Source organism: Acanthopagrus latus, chromosome 13, assembly GCF_904848185.1.
Source record: "Acanthopagrus latus isolate v.2019 chromosome 13, fAcaLat1.1, whole genome shotgun sequence".
NCBI classification, from domain to species: domain Eukaryota; kingdom Metazoa; phylum Chordata; class Actinopteri; order Spariformes; family Sparidae; genus Acanthopagrus; species Acanthopagrus latus.
Window position 1 is genome coordinate 20,264,308 of NC_051051.1, and position 25,201 is coordinate 20,289,508.

At 40.2% G+C, this 25,201-nt stretch overlaps 3 protein-coding genes and 1 long non-coding RNA gene across 5 annotated transcripts; 3 read left to right on the plus strand and 1 right to left on the minus strand.

The window, feature by feature from the left end:
- Window positions 1–337: 337 nt before the first annotated feature.
- On the minus strand, window positions 338–952 carry LOC119030793. The gene is made up of 2 exons (XR_005078421.1): window positions 837–952; window positions 338–610 (listed from the first exon to the last, which is right to left on the minus strand). It is a non-coding gene; the product is annotated as an uncharacterized LOC119030793 (long non-coding RNA).
- On the plus strand, window positions 605–21,342 carry LOC119030785 (alpha-1A adrenergic receptor-like). 2 transcript variants are annotated; one of them, XR_005078417.1, is made up of 6 exons: window positions 605–1,158; window positions 3,914–4,165; window positions 5,618–6,011; window positions 15,537–15,658; window positions 15,854–19,977; window positions 20,122–21,341. XR_005078417.1 is itself a non-coding variant. In XM_037118651.1 (5 exons), the coding sequence occupies exons 1-5, from the start codon at window positions 838–840 to the stop codon at window positions 16,160–16,162; spliced, it is 1,398 nt and encodes a 465-aa protein (XP_036974546.1). In that variant the 5' UTR covers window positions 605–837; the 3' UTR covers window positions 16,163–21,342. The 2 variants fall into 2 exon arrangements, 1 of the variants encoding a protein (XP_036974546.1); XM_037118651.1 differs by having other exon boundaries at window positions 15,854–21,342.
- Window positions 21,343–21,927: 585 nt separating this feature from the next.
- On the plus strand, window positions 21,928–22,356 carry LOC119030791 (histone H4). The gene has a single exon (XM_037118656.1). The coding sequence runs from the start codon at window positions 21,985–21,987 to the stop codon at window positions 22,294–22,296; it is 312 nt and encodes a 103-aa protein (XP_036974551.1). The 5' UTR covers window positions 21,928–21,984; the 3' UTR covers window positions 22,297–22,356.
- A 590-nt stretch (window positions 22,357–22,946) lies between these two features.
- Window positions 22,947–23,891, plus strand: LOC119030790 (histone H2B 3-like). Its single transcript, XM_037118655.1, has one exon. It carries the CDS (start codon window positions 23,223–23,225, stop codon window positions 23,592–23,594), a length of 372 nt encoding a protein of 123 aa, XP_036974550.1. The 5' UTR covers window positions 22,947–23,222; the 3' UTR covers window positions 23,595–23,891.
- Window positions 23,892–25,201: the final 1,310 nt, after the last annotated feature.

Consider the following 25,201-nt stretch of genomic DNA (forward strand, 5'->3'; position numbering starts at 1 on the left):
CAACACAAGCCAGAGGAATAACGTTAGGAAATGTTCATCACAGAAAGTCACACAATCTTTAATTTTTTTCCAGACCTTTGTACATTCCTGTTTTTTTTTTTTTTTAAATTAATTAATTAATTAATTAATTAGGAAATCTGTTATATAAAAAAATAGTTGTTACAGCTGTAACATTGTTATTTTTGCACCTCGGGGCCACCATATCTTGTACAACCTGCTTTCACAACACTCTGACCAATAAAGTAAATTTCCATGTCCATGTGAAATTCAGAGAGTGAGAGAGCTAGAGAGAGAGAGAGCGAGAGAAAGTGAGAGAGCGAGCGAGAGAGAATCAGTGTCTCTCTACCAACATGAGAGGAGGATGCAGCAGTTTGTGTCTCAGTTTCTTTTTTTTTCTCTCTCTCCCTCTCCTCAGTCGAAACTTTCCCACATTAAACACTTGCTCCATAAAAGGACACAGGGATCTGTGACCTGCTACTGAATCGGCAGTCGAACCCGAGGAGGAGCTCCATCGGTCGGCAGGAGGTCGTCTGACCGCCCGGAGAGACCGAGCTGACCCCAGACCTCCACCTGCTGCCTCCCGCGCAAACCGAACCCGGCACCAGCGCTCCTGTCAGCCATGGGATTTAATCAGAGACACGGTCGCTTTTTAAGGATTTCCACTGAAAAATACTCGGGTTTTTTAAACATTAAGGAGCCGTGAAGCCCGCTAAACTAACACCGAGGGATACAGAAGAGAAACATTTAGAGAATCCTTTAGAAAAGTGACGATTAAAGTCCTTTTTGAAGAAGAAACGTTTTATTCTGTACACTGGACCTAGAACAGCCCTCCTCACCATGAGTCTGTGGACTAACGGCTCCTCCGCGGATCTTTTCGCCGGGACGCAGCCTCCCCCGCTGGGCTCCAACTCCTCCATCAACGGCACCAACGGCTCGAAGCACCACGACGCCGCCCCGTTGGACCTCAGCCGGGCGGTGCCGGTGGGCATGGTGCTGGCCTTCTTCATCATGTTCGCCATCGTGGGGAACATCATGGTCATCCTGTCGGTGGTTTGTAACCGACACCTGCGGATCCCGACCAACTACTTCATCATCAACCTGGCCATAGCGGACCTGCTGCTGGGGACCACTGTGCTGCCGGTGTCCGCCACGCTGGAGGTCAGTAATCGAACCGTTTTGGGCTATTTGATGAAGATAAAGTGGCGATTTTAATGTTTGTAATCAAGCAAGTTAAGGAAAGGAGTGAAGGTTGGGAGGAAATAAGGATGAAAGGAAGGGAGCAAAGGTTTGTGACATTTTCTACACTAAAGTTATAACTAATTTAATGTGGTATTTTATTATGTAATCATGAGAGCATATAGAAGAACTGTAGGACGGGAAAAGTACACTACTCAAAATGACATAGGGATGCTGGGATATGGATGCAGGGATTTACAATATCAGTCATACGACATGTGTCACTGAATATGAAATAGAAATTCAAGATATGTCACAGAATAAACAATCAAGTGAAACACTAAAATGTTTCAACTGTTTCAACATCCACAATTTATTCCCTAATTTTGAGTAGTGTATCTAAAGGAAAGAATGAAAGAGGGAATAAAAGGGAAGAAGGGCAAAAAAAATAAATAAATAAATAAAAAATGGAGAAAGAAGAGAGAGAAGTGAGGAAAATGGGAAAAGATTGGATTTAAGTCATATCATGCTAATTTATTTCTTTAAAAGTATAAAATATTGCTTTCTATATTACAGTTTTCCAATAATTTTCTTTAATGATCATCAAATTATCCTCTGTATTCGATGTCAACAGTTTTGATGTTGACAATCATTATTCGCCAAAGGTCAAAAACAAAAGTCAAATTTGACATTTGTTAATTTGGCACAGAAGGAATGATTATTGATCACAGTTAAATTAAGGAAATTGGTATTAACTGGTTCCATTTCTCCAACGCGGTGATTTGCTGTTTAGTTATTTTCACTATAAACTGAATTCATTTGGGTTTTGGACTCTTTGTACATTTGTCAATTTGAAAGAATGACATTTTGCAGCGTTGTGACACATTCTTGACTAAATCATTAATAATTAACCTGATAATTTATAGGGTAAATGATTGTAAGTTGAGACCATAGGAAAAAAAATCTAGGAGTGGAAAAGTAAGATGAGTGAGAAGTAAGGAACTTTGCAAGGACAGCGATTGGATGTTTGTCAATAACAAGTAATTACTGACACGTACTTAAAGAAAGATGACCATCTAATGTTGATTTAATCCTTCAAAGTCATAGAACAGTCCTTGCAGAGTGTTAATCTATGTTACAGTTTTCAAATTATTTTCTTTAATGATTGTCTAATCACCTGACGTTTTCAATGGAAACAATTAACAATCAATTAACTCAGAGTTTATTCACCAAAAGTGCGACTTCAAAAACTCAAATTTTACATTTCTCAATGTGACACAGCAGGTATGATTATTGTGGCCAAAAATATCACGGTTAACGGTTTTATCATGATATTCATGAAACCATAGTGAAGTTAAAGCAGCTTGTTTATTCAGTTATGGAAAATAAAATGTGTAGTTTGTGTAATATGACGATGATATATGCATTAGTAGCAGTGTGCTGATTCCAATTAACATATTGGTGCATAGACTCATGATCAATACGAGGTAAACAGAGCAACATTGGTGTTAAGCTTGCTGTAAGGCCAGGGTCACACAACAGGAGTTTCGTGCAGATTTAAGGCCGACTTCACAAACAAAAACCACGCAATCATGTAGCATAAAGGTAGTTTTTTTTTAAAAATTGATAGATGATAAGAAGAGGGTCAGGGTTCATGGAATATAAAGGTGGTTGGGGGATAAACTTGGGTCGAACGAGGTGTTGGAGTGGCTGAACCATCTACAGTATGAGTGCGCAGGTACATTATCGCCCAGGGTTCTTGTAATTATAGGACTGAGTTACTGAGATGGGAGTATTTAGCCTGATGTATGTTGTTAGTGTGAATAAATCAGGAGCACCAGGCGGACGCAGTTGATTTAATGAGACTCGGGTGGTAAATTAGTGAGGCAGCGTGGCGTGGTCTTGTTCCTGTACTTAAGTTACAGTAAATTCATAATTATAGGATAAGTCTTAGGGATCTCAGTCGGTTATGATGTTCTGCCCAGATTATCTGGTAATGTGAGGGGCATCGAAATGTTTACAGACTCATTAGGGCCGGCTGAGAAATTTGATTATGACCGCCATTTTACAAAAAAAACAACGAGAGAGGCATCCCAGAGCCGCTGATGGTGCCGCCAAGCAATAGTAAATATTCTAGGCCTTTAGGCTAACGTTAGCTAGCTTACTACTGCTGACACTTTAAAACATACCTCACCTCCAGTTCTTGCTGAAGAATAGCCTGCCCACGTTGACCACATCTCCCCTACTATTTTCTCATCCAGACTTGTTGCCTCTGCTTTTTTCTCTCACTGCAAAGTATTAATGTTCCTACAGCAAGTTAAAAAAAAATAGTAAAAAAAAGGAAGGATTTTAAAACTCCTAAGTTCTCCAACTGAACAGAAAATAAAGGAAAGTAAAGGTTAAAAAGAAAAGCGATTAGTGAACAGTTGATAAGACTGTTCATTCATATGTTGGTGACTCACTTTGTGTTAGACCAGAGTTTGAAATGTTTCCCGTAAAGCTGAGGTCTGCAGACGTGGCAAAGTTATGATGATCAGAGGTCGGAGTGGGCGCAGGCTGATGCTTACCAACCTGAAAACAGCCTCAGTCCAATGTAAAAATGAAATCCGTCCCTCCAAAAATCTAAAAACAAAAGTAATGCAGCTGTGAAAGTTAAGATTTCTGACAATGAAGATCCTCATGTAAAGAACATTTGAACTGAGGACGAAGTGGACTCAGGTTCTTCCTGTGTCTGCAGGTTTTGGATTACTGGGTGTTTGGTCGGATCTTCTGTGACATCTGGGCGGCGGTAGACGTCCTTTGCTGCACGGCATCCATCATGTCTCTGTGCGTCATCTCCATCGACCGCTACATCGGGGTGCGCTACCCTCTGCAGTACCCGATGATCGTCACAGAGAAGCGGGCGCTGCTCGCCATGTTGGGCGTCTGGATCCTCGCCATCGTCATCTCCATTGGCCCGCTGCTAGGCTGGAAGCAGCCACCATCACAGGTTCTAAAACTAAGCATCATTATGCACCACTGAACCAAAACCAATTACAATAGATTTTGTAAGTTATTAATGTGAGGATATTACATAACCCCTGACTACTGCCTTCAGCAAATAAAGATTCAATCAGCTGATAAAGTAGACTTAATTAATTAAACTTCCTCTTTACTTCTTATTAAACCTTCAAGGAAGTCAGGGCTTCTGAACTCAATTTAGTTTCAGTTTATTTGAATGAAATGTTCAAATTTCTGAATTAAGTTAATTAAATTTGAATCCAGAAACGATCCCAGAGACATTTTTTTAACTCCTCTGTTCAACAGACGGTAAACTAATTTATGTTTTTTGGGCGTTCGTTCAGGAAAGATTTAAAGAGATTCAGCTGTTTGTAATCAAATGTTAGAAACGTCAGCACAGTGTGACTGATGACCGAAAGACATCCCAAGTTTCCAAAAATCAACAAAAGTTTTCAGCAAACGATTTGGCAACTATTATGATAATCAAATTGTTTCATTGTCATTTTTGATTTAAAGCAAAACTACGATCTATACTAATCAGTCCCATGTTTCAGCCAATTACTTTCACTTTTAGGATTTTCTGTTTGGTTGGGGAAAAAAACAGATATTTATAGAAAAATTGGGTAACCATTTCCATTATTTGTCAGAAATCCTGTAGGCCAAAGAATTAGCAGAGAAGATATTTAGCTTAAGGTTGGGTGATGTCTGCGGAATTAGCATATGACGATGTGTACAGTGACACATTGTGATGAACGATGACATTGTTTACCACTTTCAGGCAGCGTGTCCCCTCATTGTTGTAGGGCAGCAGTTGCGTTTCCCACCATTGTTCTGATATGAATCTCCAACTGTCTCAACCTGCAGAGGAAACTGTTACCACTGACATACATCCCTATGTCAGGTTCAAAAGCGTCCTCATCTCCGCACCACATGCTCAGGACTTAGCTTTGTTCAGCCCAATTTGCATAAAACAATGCTGGCTGACTAGCCAAGGAGAAGCTAAAAAAAAACTGTGTACAAATAGGCATGACTGAGAGAAACAGCGGCCCGCGCGAAAAGAAACACCGCGGCCACAAATGTAACTGAGTGTCATTTCCTCTCCCACGTATCAGATTAATAACTTGTAGCGCTACTTCACCTGCTGATTGAGATTGTGTGAGATGCTCCAAAGCTCCTGGAAGGTGACTGAATCAACTTTCTAGGGAGATTACTGCTTCCAAATCGAGAGTCAACTCAGTCTTATTGATTGATCAAAAGCAGACCCCAGAACAAATGTATCATAAGGTGCAATCCGGCCAGTAAACCAGAGAATTTGGAATTTCTTTTCTTATTGAGTGACTCAAGCCTATTAATCGATTGCCAAAATAGTTGGTGGTTACTATATTGTCTGTTTAATGAAACTAAAGATAAACTTGTCTTTAACTTCCTGTCCATCCTGCAGGATGACACAGTTTGTCTCATCACAGAGGAGCCATTCTACGCCCTCTTCTCTTCGCTCGGCTCCTTCTACATCCCTCTTGCCGTCATCCTCGCCATGTACTGTCGCGTCTACATCGTGGCCAAACGAACCACCAAGAACCTGGAGGCTGGCGTGATGAAGGAGCGTCAGGAGGACTCCAACGAGCTCACTCTGAGGATCCACTGCAGGAACCAGCAGGTGCAGGACATATGCCCCGCCTCCAAGAACGGAGGGGGCGGGGCCTCTGCGGCACGCAGCACGCTCACCGTCAAACTCCTCAAGTTCTCCAGAGAGAAGAAAGCTGCCAAGACGCTGGGCGTGGTGGTGGGCATGTTCATCCTCTGCTGGCTGCCGTTCTTCCTCGCTCTGCCCATCGGTACGTTTAACGACTTAAAATCTTTAAATCTACGATACCAACCTTTATTTTAGATACTGACCAATTTTGAATATGGGGCTCTGTTTATGAACTTTCATCATCATTCTGCTTAGCTGTTCGATCCGTTTTAACTCCAAACATGGTCTGAAGTCTGAATCAGATCATGTCAGTTGGAGTACCTGAATTTTATCTCCCACAGAGCATTAGGTTCAAGTGTTCATTACATTATATAAGTCGGGTTATATAACATGACACGATTTCTATTTACTCATTTCACTGTTAGATGGTATATGTGAGTGGGAGCAGCGATCCACACATCTGGTTCTGATACAGGACTTAATGCAGCACTTTTACCTTCAGTTAAGAGTCCTCTCTCCACCACTGAAGAGCCTCTTCAGACATCTGATAATATTACAAACCCATCTGACTGCCAGGTGCTTCATTATGTCAGAAACACAGTCAATAAACTGAAAGAGAAATCTGATGAAAAGTCTGATTCTGACACACTCACTCACACAGTTGAGAATAATCCAACAAAAACATAATTTTATTAAGCAAAACTATGTTAGCTCAGCCCATGTTTGCACTTCTGACCAGAAGTCCAGTGATAAGCTCAAGATTGAGTGTGACTGTAGTGTGTGAGTACAAAGACAACACTTGATCTGATTTCGTTATTTTAGGATCAGTGATTGAACAGAGCACTTATTGCCAGACATCTAGATGGTGGTTTTCAGTGGTATTTTAATGACTTTAATGAGTTGACTCAAGCTAAAACTATCACTTTTATTAAAAAGGAAATACATCTAACATGTTTATAGGCATGGGCGGTTTGTCACGAAATTGTGTGAGTGCTAAGCCTCATTTGAAGGTGATTAAATAAGTAGTTGGAAACCCTTTTTTTTTCACCTTGCTTTTTGCAGAGCTGCAACTCAATCTCAGCTGGCTCTGTTGTCAACGTCACACGAATGCTCACTCTGCTCCGTGATCCTTGCCAGGATTTTTTGAATAACTTTGTGCAAATTAATCACAAACGTCTAAAAATCAGATATAGTCCTTTTCATTTTCAATTTAGACGGACCAGCCGTGAAAGAAGTGTCCCAGTGTGGTTGATGGTGAGAAACCATTTCCAGAAAACCTTCACAGAACAATATTTTTTTTCAACACAATATTTTTGTTTTCTTCATATTTTAAATATTTGGCCTGTGATGTTTCAGGTCCTCCGTCGCTGAGTTTTTAGGAGTTAAGGAAGTTAAACACACTTGTCATTTCTTTATTTTCTGTGATGGGTTTCCCACAACATGGACGGTGGAGCGACGCCAGACATTCCCCCCCCCGGCTGATAACACAGATTAGAGCTGAGCCCACTCGGATTAGTCGAGTTGGACGGGAAGCTGTTTATGTTCGTAAATACTGACTGTGTCAAAACCAGTGAATCACAGCAAAGATGGATCTGAGACTTAACTTGACCTGATGTCTGACTACCATGAGGTCTGACTGCTCTGAGATATGAGCAGATCCCCAAAGTTATTATAGTTCGTCCTGAGGGAAACAAGAACGTCTGAGCATTTCATCACAATCCATCCAATAGTTGTTGAGATTTATGAGTGTGCACCACAGTGGATGATAAAGTGAAAGGAAAAGCTGAAGCCACAAGTACATGAAAAAAAAAACAACCACCCAAAAACTCAAATATATGTCTTGAACTGGAAATTCAGGATGCTCTAAAACAGCGGCACTGGGCCCCCAGCAGGAGACTGGGCCCAGCCAAGCTAGAAAAACTGCTCAGGAATGACCTGAGGAAGTCGCATGTTGCAACTTCATGTGTGTCATTTTCAGGTTAGATACAAAATCCACTGAGTTAGGGTGAGGAAAATGTCGTGTCTTGAAATACCTGTGTCGGATGCCAAGATCATGGATGGAGATGGTCTGACCTCCTATGACACAAAGCTGGTTTTGGTCGGCACAAAATCCGCTGGAAATGTCCACCGGTCTCCTTCAAAAAACATCTGCTTTTGCCTCACGTCAATTAATAATCAGATTATCCATTTTCACCTGACGCCAGCGTTTGCAGCCATAGGTATTAAAGGGATAGTTTGTGTTTTTTGAAGTGGGGTCATACAAAGTACATATCTATAGTCAGCTCTAAACTTCTCCAAGATATAGGCTCAGTTTAGAAAAGTAAACTGAGGCTGCACTGCCAACTTTTCCGTCCAACTCTGAAAAGGTGTGTCCGACAGTCAATAAATGCCGTATCTTAAAACTGCCAAGTGAAAACAATAATATCGAGGATTACAACACACATGTAAGGCACTCCACATGGATAACTGTTTTGTTGTTGTAATGTTTATTTATTGAAAAGATGCAGCTTTTACTCTGTAGACGGCGGTAGTCCAAGTATTGGAAGAACTTTCACAATAAAAGGGGAATTTAAATGATGAAAAAGTAGTCACATGCGATAATACAGATAAGTGAGGACGCCATCCACTGATGCCAAACAAGAATAATTTTGCATTCGAATTGTTGACAGCTGAATCCAGTATTATCCAGTCAACCATTTTCGTTCTCCTGACTTGTTCTGATGCATCCCATGGGTCCCATGGATCAGATTGGGATCTGGGGGATTTGGAGGCCGTGTCGAACTCTTGAACTCTATGTCACGTTCCTTGCGCCATGGCAGAGGTGTCGAAGGGAACATTGTCCTGCTGGAGGGCCCCGCCATCAGGAAGTGCCGTTGCCATAACATTTACATTTACATTCAGCAGATGCATTTGTCCAAAGTAACCTACAATAAGTGCATGTGTCACAGGAGAGAAACCGCGACATATCGCATATCGTCGATAGAGTAGGAGTCGTACGGGGGTGTACCTGATCTACAACAGTGTTTGGGTGGATGGTGTATTTCTAGTGGCATCTACATGACTACCAAAACCTGAAGTGTCAACAACATTGAACTGTAATGAGATAATCAATGTTTATCACTTCACCTGTAAGTGAGACCAAAATTGTTGTTCTTAATCGTTTACTACAGTACGACTGTTATAATTTAAGTTAGAGGCTGAAAATGAGACGCTCTTTGTCTACTTTTTCATCTTCTTTTACTCAAGCATTCCACTTCACAATGTGTCCAAGTTTGTGTTTGAAGAATTGCTCAGCGGGCATTTTCTGCTTATCAGAAAATCCGACCTTAGGAACTGAGGTAGTTCCTGATTTCCTAAAAAGGTTTCTAGAAAGGTTCCTGCGTCTCTAACCTTCAAACAGGAACCATTTTAACACTGATTGAAATTTGCAGAGTCTGATTGAAAAGCTACCCACAATCCTTCTGGCCACAGTCTACCGCTGGACCACAGCAGATTTCATAAGAGAGAGAATAAACTGGGTTATTATTAGCTGTGAGCAGACCGATCCTTTGATGCTTAGAGAAACAGTCCTGTGATCAGAGGATTCAGCGGGTTGATTGTGAAGAGAAACTTCTCCGCAAACATTCAACAAGTTCAAACACACCGAGCCTAAACATGGTTATGCTCAAGGCTTTGGTCCGGAAACAAAAATCTTGGCCTGGGTTCATCAAATGTCTAAGAGATCCGGACGGGCCACAGTGAGGCATTTTCAAGGATGCCAAAGGTGAGCAAAAATGCTTCTCCTTTTTAACGCAGAGCATGACTCATACCCGCGCTTACATTGATCTGCTCTGTTTCAAATTAAAAGCCCTCTAGCGTTTCAGTGGACAAAAATCCTCAACAAGATTTTTATTATAAAACATTTGAAAGATTCACGTGTGGGTTACTTGAAATGTTGCTTCCGTCATCTTTTCTCCAGTTTCACTCAGCTGATGATGCTCTGATGTTTAATTTCAGAACAAGGAAAGTTAAGTTGCATTATTGTTGTGAGAAATACACAACTTTTCTCAGCTGATTTGATGGATTGTAGTGCTGCTACACTCTCATTCGTGGACTTTCATGTTAATCACATGCAACAGCTACCTGAGAAATTCGGTATTACCAGTCCAATCAGGTATCATATCAAACCGGTTTGAAAATGTTTTACACTCGCCCAACCCCAGACATGAAGCTCTGGTAGAAATATTTTAGACATGAAGTTAGTTAGCTTTTGGCTACAGGTTGTTTTATGCCAGTATTTGGAATGATGCTAAATTAGCTACTAGCAGCTTCTGTTTGCATGGATGTTCAGATAACTATCTAATACTTTCATACTGAAGAGAACTTAAAATTATCGTGAATTATCTCTTTGACATCAGAGATATTGATATCATCAGAAAGTCACGCTGAGTAATATCAATGTGTTTTATGCCTTTGTGTTCATATTTCACTCAGATGTGAGTCTGAGAAGGATTGAGACTCAAATTGCATCTATTCGTCCCCTTAAGTTGCAGAATAAGCTCTATGAGCTTGAAAACCTCTGAGCTTATTACTTCTGCCAAGGATATTGTGTTTTCACCCGTGTCGGTTGGTTGGTTGGTTTGTCAGCAGGATGACACTAAAGCCTGAAACACACAGGGCCATCCGTTGGCCATCTGAAGCGTTTGGGGAGCCGAGTTTGGGAACAAATCCGTTCAGTGTGTTCAGCTGTCTGACAATGTGGGCTGCTGGCCGCTGGCTGTCTGTATGTTTTAATGCAATTTTTCAGCCGAACGTGTCAGACGAGAGGCAATGTATTGGTTGGATAAAGGCAGTTGGCCGTTGGTTTAAGTCTGGGTGGAGGATGGGGTTTTTTTTTTTCTACATTTTGGTTAATTTCTCAGTGAATAAACCATGGATCTTGTTAAAAAGTAACATATTTGGGTGGATGGTATTTATGAGTGAGTTGTTGTACAGCCCTCAAATCGTATAGTATAGTATTTTGTTCTAATTTATTATTACTATTACATTTGGCATCATTAACTGTGTATGTGTCAGTTGAATGAGTCACTAGCTGTCAGTCCCAGTCTGTGGCAGAACTATCTTTAGTTTTAATTTGACATTCTTGTAAAAAAAGAAAAAAAAAGAAAAAAAAGAAACAAAAACCTCCTTCCTGCTTTTCAAATGATGAATCTTTTATATTTTAGTGACTCTTGTTGTTCCTCTCCAACTCTCAAGCAAACAGTAGTCTTTAACTCCTCTACGACCCAAAGAAGAGATGTTAATGTCGTGGCTTTGATGAGCTCTGGTTGTGAGTTCACTCCACAGTTTATGAAGTGCTGAGTGTCCCGGTGATGCAGTGTTTGCTTTTTTGCTGAGTCATGATCTGCACTGCGTCCTCAGTGGATCAGCAGTGAGGACAGGCTGAAGCTCCTCCACCTTTTAAAGAAGGACTTGTTTTCATTTAAAGCTGCGTGTCTGCATGACTGCTTTTATCTCTTAAGCTCGATTAAAGCTGCAGACGCTCAGTCAGGCAGTTAATGATGCAGAAAATCTAGATGATAAGAAAAGGACTGGGTTTTTGTTGTGAATTAGTTACGGGAAAGAAAGAAAAAAAAAATATTTTAGTTTTGTACACTCACCTCCAGATCTTTTCCATTTGTTAGGGTGCTGAGATTGAGAAGATCACCTGAGCCAGATGCCTTTTGCTTTTTACTGTCTCCTAACCTGATATATTCTTGATGTCAGAATATGTCGTGACAAGAATACATTTCAGTTAAATACAGTGAATTTAGGGAACACTCTGGTCCGCATTTCAGCTAACTCAAAGTTCACTTCTCAAAAATTTAAAGGAACTAGTTCATGTTAATTTTTTTCTATATTCTTCTATATTTTTCAAATATTAGCCTCAGCAGTAACAAAAAGATAACTTGTCAGGGCTGAACCGCGACCAAAAAAAAAAAAAAATATTCCTGGCATTCGTGAACACCACCCACCAGCGCATCCTTGAATCCCCCTTTAATATGTGTAGTGTACTCTCAAACCACTGCGTGCACCATCCGCCTTAAACTGTGCAGCTCATGCACCGACCACGTGAACCTGCATGCTTACTGGACAGAAGCATTAAATACTTCCACTCAGGTCAATTTCATTTATTTAGCTCCAGTTAACAGCAAAAGGTATCTCATGACTCTCTCAGTCTGGGCAGGTCTACTCCGAATGGTTTAATCAAGAGTGACATGTAGGCCTACATCACCTCACGGATAGCATGGTAATCCATACAATACTATTACAATATGATTGATTGATTGATTGATTGATTGATTGATTAGTTTGACAGTACTGGGCTTCTAGTATTTGCAGCTGATATCTGGGAACTCTTGAGAGGATCCACAATCTGCCATTGCTTTAAGGAAAATAGAGTAAACAGAGATGACAGGCAGCTTTCTACTCAAGGCCTCGCAATGTGCAGTCTGATCAGGGCCGATTTTTATAAAAATTTCAAAGATTTCACCGCCGGAACCGATACCTTGACTTCAAAATAGGTTCCTGAACAGAACTCCTTTCGATTTTATGAAATTGGTTTAAACAAAAGATTACATCACAAATACACATGAGCCCCGTCTCTGGGAATAACCTAGTGTTTTTCCCGCATGACTCGGGACAGCCGCATCAGCAGCACTATTAGATCTTGGCACAAGACATTTTTCCATACTCACCATTTTCCTCTGGCTCAGCTGGTGCCATAAAAGTATCGAAGTTTGGTAGCCAGCGAACTAAAATTATGAAAATGGTAAAGATTATACCTGCTAAACCTCAGCATGTTAGCATTGTCATTGAAAGCATATCAGCATGTTGATTTTAGTATCATAATTTAATTAGTTATTGTTTTAAACTTTAACATCAGTGTTGTTGTGACTGAAACAAATCTGAAGTTAAATTAGATCAAACCACCACAGAAGAAGGGTGAAGATTTGGACCAAGACGTCTTAAAGCTGCTGTGAGGTTCAGACTCTGTGGACAGAAACAACTCCTGGGAACTGTGATTATATTTACATGAAGAACGTGGCAGAAACCCAAAACACTATTAAACTTGAAACCAAAATAGCGTCTTCCTGTGTTTGGAAGGAGAATCACCAAACTTGGAGATACGTGTTTTCCACAGGACAGTGATTCATCGTGGTCAGGTGTCACATGTTTTTCTCATGGCGGAGGTCAGGTTAACAGTCAGATTCTTCATATATAGTCAGAGAGCGCAGCCTGAGGCGCAGGATGGCCTTACAAGTCCATGTTCAGGGAGAAATAATCCATGTCCTCAGGAGTCTATGTTATCATCAAAAACCTGATCCACCAAAATCCTTTGAAATCCTTTGAAATCCCCCAAAAAACCGCTGACATGCTGCAGATCACCTGCCTGGAATACAAGTCAGCACCTCTGTGATCCTGAGGAGAGAGGAGGCGAGGGCACAAGGAGAGGGGAGGAGAGAAGGAGAGGAGGCAAGGAGAAGCAGACAGAACACAAAATAGAAGCAGAGGAAACAGTGAGACAAGAAGAAACATGAAGGAGAGGAGCCAAGGGTTGGAGGAAAGATGAACCAAGGTAATAAGGAGAAGAGGGAAGGAGGAGGCAAGGAGAGGATGAGAGAAGACAAAATAAGAAGGAAAGGAGGCAACATGGTCATGGTGGGGGACAAGGGACAAAATGAGGATATATTGAGGCAAAAGGAGAAACAATGAGAGGAAGCCACGGTAAAAGGAAAGAAATCAATGAGAGGAGGTGAGATGAGTCAAGGACAACAAGGAAAGGAAACGAGTATAGAGGGAGAGATTAATGAAGGAAACAAGGAAAGGATGAGAGATGAATCAAGGAAACAAGGAGGGGAAACAAGGATAAGAGGAGAGGAGGAGAGACGAATGGAGGAGATGAAACAAGGATAAGATAAGAGATTAATCAAGGAAACATGAGGAGGAGACAAGGATAGCAAGAGTGAGGAATCATGGAAACAAGGAGAGGAGGAGAGATGAATGGAGGAAACGAGATGTGTGTGATGACAGAAGTTGTCGGCGTTACAGGTGCCACAGGTGCCACAGGTGCTACAGGTGTTACAGTTGCTACAGGTGTTAAATGTGTTACAGGTGCTACAGATGTTATTTCAGTTTGTTTCCTGTTGGCAATTATTTCTGGCTACATGTCGCTGTCTTTATTTTGTTTCCCTGCTCGTCAATTTTTTGTTCTTCACACTTCAGAACAGAGAAATTATGTTTTATCACTTCAGTTGTTGGGAAAGTATTTTTAAACCGACTGCTCTCTTATTTTCTCCTTATACGCTCTTGCAAAATATGACCTTGTTATCATTCTCGCAGCAGTGAAATCGGAGACAGATGGAGCGTTTCTAACTGCTCCTTCTGTGGATTTCACAAGTGAGGAGAAGAAGATGAGGACAGAAAATGTTCAGTGTGTAGTTAAAACATAAATAAATCATCTTGGATTAAATGGGAATACATGCAACTGATATGTATCACATGTTTTACAAATAGCAAAGATTACATAATGATTTAAGGGCCAACAGGCAAAATCTGTTGAGATACAGGGAGTCTGGGGTTTTTTGCCATCCATCCCATTCTTGTGAACCTGATATCTCAAGACGCCTCGATGGAATTTCTTCAAATTTGGCGCAAACATCCACTTTGGTTGAAACACCTTTAAGGACATTATTCAATGATTCATATGATAACTACAATTAATACAATTTTATCCCCAATGTCCCATGTAATCCCCATGTTCATATTTATTGTGAGTCTGTGGTGCCAGAGCTCAGGAAGTGCAGCTTGACTGGTGCTTAGAGGCAAACAACTGCAAGGTGGTTTTGAATTGTTGAATTGGTGTTATTATTATTACCACACACACACACACACAAACACGCACAAAAATCAAATAAATAAATACTGATGTCCATCTGATGAAACACTGCTGCCCCCACAGCTCTACTCAGCTACTGAGAGCAGTTTAGTTTCTTTATATTTTGAGTCTGGAGCTCAGTTATGAGAGCTGCAGTTTGCAGTTATTTGTAGTTTTCAGTTGGACAGTTCATAAGAGTTCTATGCGATCACCGATTCTGTCAGCCAATCAGAATAAAGTGTTACATGTGTAAACAAACTTCAAAGCTGCAGCAGAGGCTCCTGTAGATGATGATGATGATGATGATGATGATGATGATGGTATGGCCTCCTCAGCTGTTAAGCAGCTCTACACCTTATTATGTAACTGCGCTCAGCTCGTATTGTTGTTGTGAATGCTGTCACCTGGTGGTGAAACATGCTCCTGCCTCTGCACAAGTAACACTGCTGTTAAAATGTTCTCTGTTGTTTCAGCTGCTAAACTGAATTTTAAATCCACCATCCAACTCACAATGTTGACCATTTCATTAGTTCATGTTCTGGCTCATATTTAAACCTAAAAGACCAGAGTTCCCCTTTAAGTTTCAGTGTGACGGACTGACACCACCTTTTTTATGAGTTAATGAGGCGTTTAAAAGAATATATAATCAATAACTATTTTGATAATACTTTACAGTTTCCAGCTTCTTAAGACTAATCGATCAATCCTTAAAAATAATCCGTAATGTAAAATTCCATGATGGAACAAAATCATCTGTTTGTGTGTCTTTAGGCTCGTTCAACAGCAGCCTGCGTCCTCCTGAAACCTTCTTCAAAGTCATTTTCTGGTTGGGATACTTCAACAGCTGTCTGAACCCCATCATCTACCCCTGCTACAGCCGAGAGTTCAAACAGGTAACACATATAATACAGCTGATACTAATACTGGCATCACTGCCTGAGAGCTCCAACAGGTCATAAACATTTGTCAATGTTAAAATAAAAGGTCACCCAAAAATTAAAAGTTCACCTCTTGCCGATGGAAAGTCTAGTGAAATTTCATTGTCCACAACAAAAAAAAAAGTTTGTGTTTTTGTGTCGTGTCTTCAGGCGTTCATCCGGATCCTTCGCTGCCAGTGGAAGAAGAAGCGTCAGGGTTGGCAGGCGTACTACAACTACCGCTCCAATCAGGGATCCAACAACTCCTCCTTCCTGAACGGCAGCCAGCAGACGCTGTCCTCCATCAGCCCCAGCCCGCGATGTGTTGCCTCCAGACTCCACCCTCCACCATGGTCCTCCACCGCGGACAAAGAGCTCCTCCCAGGGTCGTTGGGAAGAGGCCAGCGGGGCCCGGTGTCCCCGCTTGCTAAGAACGCTGGGAAGGTGTTGAACGGGCGGAGCATCAATGAGAAGAAGTAGCATGGAGCCTCAGAGAGAACGTTATAGAGGAAAGTGGAGCACTGACTGGCACGCTGCTGCCTCAAGTGGCCACGCCCCTACCCTGCCACTGACAGGAAGTGGCTTTAAAAAACACTCACAGGTCTCACTGCTGACATCACAAGACACTCTGCTCACTCACTGAAGTGTTGTTCAGGTGTGACGATAGCACCTGTCAGGTGGTTGGGACTATTCCCGCCTCCTCTTCAGCCTTAATAACTCACCTGTAGAACAAGACGGAGCTCCTCAGGTGGACCGACTGTCCGCTGTAGAGAACCTGACATCGTAATGGGTTGTTTTTTTTTTTTTCCCACCAGATAGTTCCTACCTGATCAGGAGCATCCACTGCACTTAATGATTGTTTTACCTCGACAGCACATGTGCAATAGATCACACAGCATTTACTCGAATTGAATTATAAAACACAAAACTACAAACTTTTTAAAGCAGCAACACATCGTCCATCTTTCTTTTCTGAATTTGCAAACTAAATGTATCCAAAGTCCCTGAAATTAAAAACTGTCAAAAAAAAACTTAGAATAAAAACAAACAAAAAATCTAACTAAAATCTAACTACATCTATCTTTAAAGACGGTATGTACAATTAAATTGATCTGAAATCAAGCATCTTTTTTATATTTACTTATTGCTGTGTTATTTGTCTTTTTTAATGTATTTAAACTATCCTGAAATAAGTTCCTAAAATAAATGTTAATTCAAGTAAATCAGGTATAATATATAACAGTAAATCCAATGGAAAATTAAAATTTAAATGATCATTTTTATATACTTAAATGCTCAAGTTCAGTAAAGTTAAAGAGCAGAAAACTCTCTTAGTTACCCACATGAATCCTAAACTAATGTAAATACATCAGACATAAGACAAACAGGAGGAGAAACAAAGGTTTTCAACACTAGAATATATCCAGTGTACCAATGAATGTAATTTGAAATATAAAATACAAAATGATCCCCGAAGTGAATAACATATTTTCTGACATCATTTATTGTTATTTGGTTGGTTTTAAAAATGATATAAACCTAATACAGTCAACAGGAAACTAACGTAAAATAAAGGATCCAGCTAAACCTCATTTACAGTTAATCTGTGAGCATGATTTTGTTAAACATTGAATTATTACATATTATTATTGTTATTTTTAATTGTTCTTTAGTTGCTAAAGTTCCTTAGAAAATTAAGCTGAATATTTCCTTTAACAATAGTTTTATTATACTAAAGTCTGTAAAATCCTGACTTAAAGTTATCATAAATGTTTTTTTTTTTAAATAAGTTGGAAATCCAACTTAAACAATTCAAACTGAACAGAAAAATTGCCTGAAATTGTATGTTTACTTCTGTTTTAAACATTATTCTATTTGTTTATTTATTGTCAAGTAAAAATTGCATTTTGGTGTTTTTGCTGTTTCAAAATTGATTTCTTGTTAGCGGATAACCTATCTTAATTCAAACAGCAGCATCAGCTAATATATATTAGCATGCTGGCTAAAATTAGCTGAACAGCAATGAATGTCTGGAATACGATTTGAACATGATGAGTGGATTGGCTTAAATTAGCTTGCTGGCTCGTGTTGCATCTGTAATTTGGACTTGGCTGTTTGAAACCAAGCGTACCCGTGAAGGCCTCTACCTTGTTAAAGCCTTAGTATCTTCATGACAGATCATTTATTGTGAAAATCTTCTCTCAGACTCTTCAAAAACAAATCTTACTTTGTATTCATTGAGAGAAGTTGGAGGTTTCTTATTCAGTTCATTTCAGAGTTTGATCCCTGCAACATCTAGTGGACGTTAGAGGTCCTGCAGCCTCCAGCTGGCGTGAACAGTGTTTTTATACTCTGTATTTATTGTGGAAATGCATCAATCTTCATAGAGAATGATAATGTTTCACCTGTGTCATCCTGCAGTTGCTGTAACATCTGGTGTGTTTGTGTGTGTGATACTTATTTAATGGATATATTGTATTGTGTTTTATTGACGACTCTGTCAACAGGTTAGATCGATGCTTAAAAACATGTAAATCACACAGACTTGGAGTTGATGGAGTTAATGAAGTTTTTTTTCTCTTTTGATTGACACTAACAGTTTCAATCTTCTTCCAGTCTTAATGCTAAGCTACGCTAAACATGCTCTGGAACGATCACTGCACTTGAGATGAACTGAATCATTTGAGTGTGGAGGAGACGGAGTTTCCACCTAATGGTAGAGTTCCTTCAACTGGTGACCAAATGGTGTCAAATGTAAATTGCAAATGATAATTTAAGTTAATTAATTAAATTAAATTAAACTTTGTTTCATCCGTGCTTTTGAATATGGCTGTAAAACTGAGGGAAAAAAATATGATCTGTTCATGGACGAGGTCATTGTTTAAAGTTTTATTATGTTCAGTCCATTTCACCAGCTTCCTTTCTTACTCTCTGATGACCAAATGAAACCCATCATTACTCTGAACAGATTTCTCTGTGTTTGAACATTACGGGAAACATTTAGGATACTGTCAGTACACAACCCAACCAAAGTCTTGTTGTATTTGACACTTTAAAGGTGCAATTCTTATTCCTCTTATGAAATTCCTGCTAACTGTAGCTGCCGTTAGCCAGTTAGCTCAGTAAGCCGGGTAGCTAGCAGTCCAGACTAGGAGCTCTATGACTGGGGGAGCATGTTACCAGAGTAACCGCAAATTCCTGCTAACTTTTCCCTAGTTAGCTCAGTTAGCCATGTAGCTAGCAGACTAGGAGCTCAGAGCACTGGGGAATTGTTGGCATTTATGCCACTTGCACAAGAGTTTTGGACCAGGACAGGACAGGTCCGCTGGTTAGCAGGATAGCTTCTGTAGATGTCTAACAATAGATAACATGAAAATGTTTATTAATAACTAAGTTATTTCTTCACATTCTGTTGATAATTTGAGAACATTTTAGAATGTTTTCTCCTTAAGTTCTTACATATTGCATATTTAATGCAGAAAAAACGATTAAATTAGAAACATGCAACATTATTTTCCAGGTGGGATGTGGTCTGCTCAAACAGTAAAACTGCATTATCCATCTGTGTCCACCTGCTGGACAAAAATCTGTACCACAATATAGAAATACTTAACGTTTATGACTTCACACAACATAAGAATGAAGTTCAATTACTGCTGTGTCTGACTGCTGAGGAGATCATGAGTAAAGAGAGGAAATAAGGAAATACCTGAGAGAAATATAGTAGAAGAAGAAAGTAAAACGAGAGTGTAAGCTTGGATTTAGATGCTTCTTATTCATACCTATTCCTGTTACACATTTCTAATAATACTTTCTCATTTCATTAAACCAAAGTTTCAATTGATCACCACAAATATCAGATTACAATAGCGATGCTATTTCAGTGTTGTATTACAGTTTTCCTCAATTGCTAAAAACACTAAAACCCATTGGGTGAACAAAGTTCACAGTTGCCTGAACTCATTTAGCTAATTGTGCAGTCTGTTGTCAGTACCTTAAACCATTTCTCAGATCTCATTTGCAGATCTCACTTAGACTTTTGTGAGAGGACGAGGACAAGTGCATATGCGAGGTGGGCAACGAGGAGGAAGAGGTGGAGGGCAAGAAAGAGGAAGAGGAGGACAAAGAGGAAGAGGAAGAAAATGAGTGGAAATATCAGATGAAATTTGAGCAACAGTCATTGACCATGTTCTTGTCCATGGACTGACAAGGAGGGAAGCAGGACTTAGAGTGCAACCAAATTTGAGCCGATTTTCTGCGTCCACCATAGTAAGAACATTCAGAGAAGAGAACAGGTACAGTATACTACTGTAATCTTGTAATTGCAAATTTACTGTACTACACTAGATGCAGCTGTTTCAATAGACATTTGTAAAGTTCATCACTGTATGTATTGTACTGCATGAATATTTTTATAACTGCACATCTACTTTTTGTAGACTTGCAAGGCTGCCACGTGCAGGTGGAAGGACAGCTATATTCACTGGGGTGCAAGAGGCAGTTATAGTTGGCATGGTCCTTCATAATAATCTAATATGACTCAGAGAAATCCAGGAGCGAGTGATACAAGACAACACACGCATCCAGGGAATCGACAGTGTGAGCATTTCCACAACTGACCGTGTCCTCCACCGTAACAGGATGCGAATGAAACAAGTATACAGAGTACCTTTTGTGCGCATTTCACCAAAGGTGAAAGAACTGTGAGCTCAGTATGTGCAAGTAAGTGTACATTCAGACACATTTACTGTAGTCCAGATTGTCTACAGTACTGCCACATACTATGTGAGTGACTTTACAATATAACACTGTCTCTGTACGACTTACAATATTCTACATACGCTATATTGTATTTCTACACAGACAATATTTGACTTGGAATCCTTGGACAGACCCCATGAGTTCATCTTTGTCGATGAAGCAGGCCTCAATCTGACAAGGAGGAGAAGGCGAGGCCGAAACATGATTGGACAGCGGGCCATTGTTCATGTCCCTGGTCAACGAGGTGGCAATGTCGTAATCTGTGCTGCTATCAGCAGCCATGGTGTTCTACATCACCATGTTACACTCAGGCCATATAACACCCAGCACCTTCTACGATTTCTTGCCAATCTAAGAGAATTTTTGTTTGAGCAGCAGATTCAAGAGCAGCAGGGTCAAGAGCTAAATGAGAATCCCATTCCCACCTATGTGATAGTGTGGGACAATGTCAGTTTCCACCGAGCTGCTCAGGTAAGGGAATGGTTTAACATCAATGGGCAGTTTGAGAACTTGTACCTTGCTCCATACCCACGTTTCCTGAATCCGATTGAGGAGTTTTTTCTCCCCTTGGAGATGGAAACTATATGATGGACAACCCTTCACCAGAGTAAATCTGCTGCAAGCCATGGATTCAGCCTGTGGTGATATAGGTGAGGAACCATGTCAGGGCTGAATACAGCACACAAGAGGCTTCTTCTATTGAAAATATTGCTTGTGATGTCGACGAAGTGCTTTGGCCTGACCCAGCCTAAAGACGAGAAGAAGCACATTGATCACATGTTTACTCCTTTGATTTTTGTATTGTATACTGTAGTATAAAGCAGTGTAGGCTGTATACTGTACAATAAACAAGATGTCTGGCCCTGAATATTGTGCTTTCCATTAGTTTGCAGTACTGACTGCTCTATCGATTTTGACTGGTTGCAGGTTCATATCAACAAAGAACAAGAATTACAGTATCGCAGAAACAAAGGACAAGTTTGTGAGATGCAGGGTACAGTACTGTAAAAATAGGGGTACAAGGAGGAGGAAGAAAAAGACAAACTGCAAAGAGCAAAGCAGAGTATAATTTCTGATCAATTTTGAGCTACTATGATAGAACATGTTTTCATTCATCAAAAGGCAATGATGTAAAAATATGAAATTTGTTTTGAGATAAAAAAAAAAAAAATGTACTTCTCCCTGAGAACAATATGTTTTGAACATGTTTTCAGTCATTAAGTCATATTCATTTTGAGAATAATGTATCTATACACTTTATTAGAATAAGTGTGTTATTACAAAGCCATGTTGATTATAAGGTTAATTGAGCCTTTACTGACTGAAATAGAAATGATATAAATTGACATTAAAAAATAGCAGAAAACACTAAATCAACAGCATAAATGTAGAGAACAATGTAGAACAACTGGTGTGTTTGGCTCCGCCCAGCATGATGAGCGCAGCCCTTTTCAACTACGTCCGCATGTCTGCTTTAAATTTTCGGGACGAAATGCGTTCAACAGCTTTCGAGCAGCACTCTGATCGACAGCAGCTTAATAATGAGCGGAAGAGGCAAAGGAGGAAAGGGACTCGGTAAAGGAGGCGCCAAGCGTCACCGCAAAGTGCTTCGCGATAATATCCAGGGAATCACCAAACCCGCCATCCGTCGTTTGGCTCGCCGTGGCGGTGTGAAGCGTATATCCGGTCTGATTTACGAGGAGACCCGCGGTGTGCTGAAGGTGTTCCTGGAGAACGTGATCCGAGATGCAGTCACGTACACCGAGCATGCTAAGAGGAAGACGGTCACCGCCATGGACGTGGTGTACGCGCTGAAGAGGCAGGGCCGCACCCTGTATGGCTTCGGCGGCTAAATCTAACTCTGATCTTCTGATAATCAACTCAAAGGCTCTTTTAAGAGCCACCCACCTCAACTAAAAAAAATGGTGTTCCTCCAATTCATACTATCTCGTCCTGGGTGGCTACAGTGCGATATTATGTAACCCGGAAATCTGCTACCATGTTGCCCATCGTGATTTCCTCGTCTTGGTCGATGAGTATCGTTACTTAATCACATGTATCAAGTTGGTCTAATTGCAACAGACTAGATATTTACGTGTCATGCTAGAACAACGTTACATGTCCCCGAAGGTACAATTATCGTGGGTTTCAATGACATAAGTGACCACAAAACACACACCAAGAAAACACGTCAACAATGGCAACAGTGTTACAACGCCGTTTTACGTGAAGTGGTCTAATACTGGAATGGTTTGATCGATATATGTATGTGTGAATATAGGCAAGTACAGTTGACAAAATGTAAAGGTTAGGGCTAGGAACCAAAGTGCTCTGAGGCCAGAGGACATGCAATTTAAAATGTTACAAAGAAAATATTCAAACGATACATAACTGTAAAATGTTCAAAGTATGCTAATTGGTTTCATATGGCAACACAATCAGTAAACGTAAGTACTAAAAATAACGACTGCGGGTTACTTTTTATCACGTTTATCTCCGATAAACCTTTAACTCTCCACTTCAGTCCTATTTCCATCAATTTGTCTCTGTCATCATAGAATATACCAGAGAATATCACGAAAAGACCAATATCTTATTTTTTTTTCTACTGCTGAGTTTAGGGCAGTCGCTGTGGATTTACGCATGCTCAGTCGACGTTGCAACAACAGCCAATCATGTGCGAGCAACAGCACACTTATATTTGCATGAGGTAGATATAAATCTCTGTCCTGGTGGCGTTCTGTGTTATTGATCCTGAGCGGCAAGATTGATTGAAAAGATGCCGGCCGAACCTGGAAAAGCGCCTAAGAAGGGCTCGAAGAAAGCTGTGACAAAGGCTACTAAGTCTGGCAAGAAGAGGCGAAGGACCAGGAAGGAGAGTTATGCCATCTACGTGTACAAGGTGCTGAAGCAGGTCCATCCTGATACCGGTATTTCATCAAAGGCTATGGGCATCATGAACTCCTTCGTGAGCGACATCTTCGAGCGTATTGCCGGTGAAGCCTCCCGTCTGGCTCACTACAACAAGCGCTCCACCATCACCTCCAGGGAGATCCAGACCGCCGTCCGCCTGCTGCTGCCCGGGGAGCTGGCCAAGCACGCCGTGTCTGAAGGCACCAAGGCTGTGACCAAGTACACCAGCTCCAAGTAAACCCGCTGATAAAACAGCACAAAGGTCCTTCTCAGGGCCACCCACCTCTTCTAAAACGGCAGCTATTCATCATATTTAGTGATTAGTGTACACCTCCTAATGTTATTACTGTTTTCTATTTTCTCTGTTGGGAACCACGACTGTAGTAAGACCTGTATGTAGTGATAAGTTCTGACACATGAGGTTGATTTTCAGTGGCTTTAGTTCAGAGCCATTTCTTTCTTACTAAGTGTGAACCATCAAATGCTGTTACCAAGTCATTACAAATGATTATTAAAGGAAAAGTTCACCCAAAAATGAAATGGAAAAAACTCAATTGACCTTTGGTAGTCCACAAAACATTTCTCAAGCTTCACAGTAGAACAAGAACATTCTCCAAAGCAACTTAAGAAGCTGCTACAAAAGATGATTTGGGACATCACAGAAGGGGAAAAAAAGTGAGTTGTGATTTTCTTTCCTCAGGCTTTTCAGTCAGTCAGAACTTAATTATTACTATTGTTATTATTATTATCTTACACATTCAGTACATCAAGCAGACCAAAGCCTCAGCACAAAGATCCTATATTGATAAGAAAATGTTATTTAGGCTCTGCCGCTTTTAAAGACAAAATACTTACTATATGGCAAAGTTTAGAGCATTAGTGTGCACTAGACCTTCACTCAGGGTTTGAATTATGTGTTGTACATCATTGTGATCTGGGATCCTAAAGATTCAAATTGTGCCAGATGAGTTGGCTGGAGACATTTATTTAATTTTTAAAATGGTTATTTATTTTCAATATTTGAAAATCATGTCTGTCACCTTTTTTTTTTTTTCAGATATGCATCAATCGTGTATGAAGAGTTTACAAAATCATGTTTTACATCAGATTTGTAGCAACTGTTTCATGAAATCCCAAACTCAACAAAGGCTGTAAGCATGATTGAAATTGATTTTAATCTTAGAAACCAAAAAATAACCATAATCTTATATTTGGCTATGTTATCTTTGTCTGATTGCATATATCATTAATAAAGTCCATGATCCAGCTGAATGTAATTTGTAATGCATATTTTCTGCATATGAGAGGAATTTCAAGTCAGGCATGATGATCACAGCAGCTGATGCACCGCCATTATCAGTGGAAATAAAAGTTGAATAACAAGGATGATTTTAATCATTTCCTGTTGTGTGTGGCAAATCATTCTTTCTCGAATACTGCTGCTGTAACACTCCAGTGACGTCCATGCCTCGTCTCCACGATGGGAGTCCGATCACAGGATGCAGGCTGATTTCATCAAGGGTCATCCATAAATCCCAATACCTCACTCACTTACTCACTCACTTAACATGACATAAAATTTATCATTGGTGGCAGTGTTGTAAAAAGTACCCAAAAGTCATTCATAAAGATTGTGTTTAAAAAAAAAAAAATCACTTGACGGTACCCATGTGTAGAACTTTTAAAGTCTTAAAGCATCTAATAATGAATACAAAAAAATACAAAACGAGGTAAATTATAGGTATTTTTATATGTTCTATAGATGACTGTGTAATGTTAAGTATAAAATAGCCTATAGCATGGTACAACTACCACTTACAAAATAGCATAAAGTTGTACAACTAC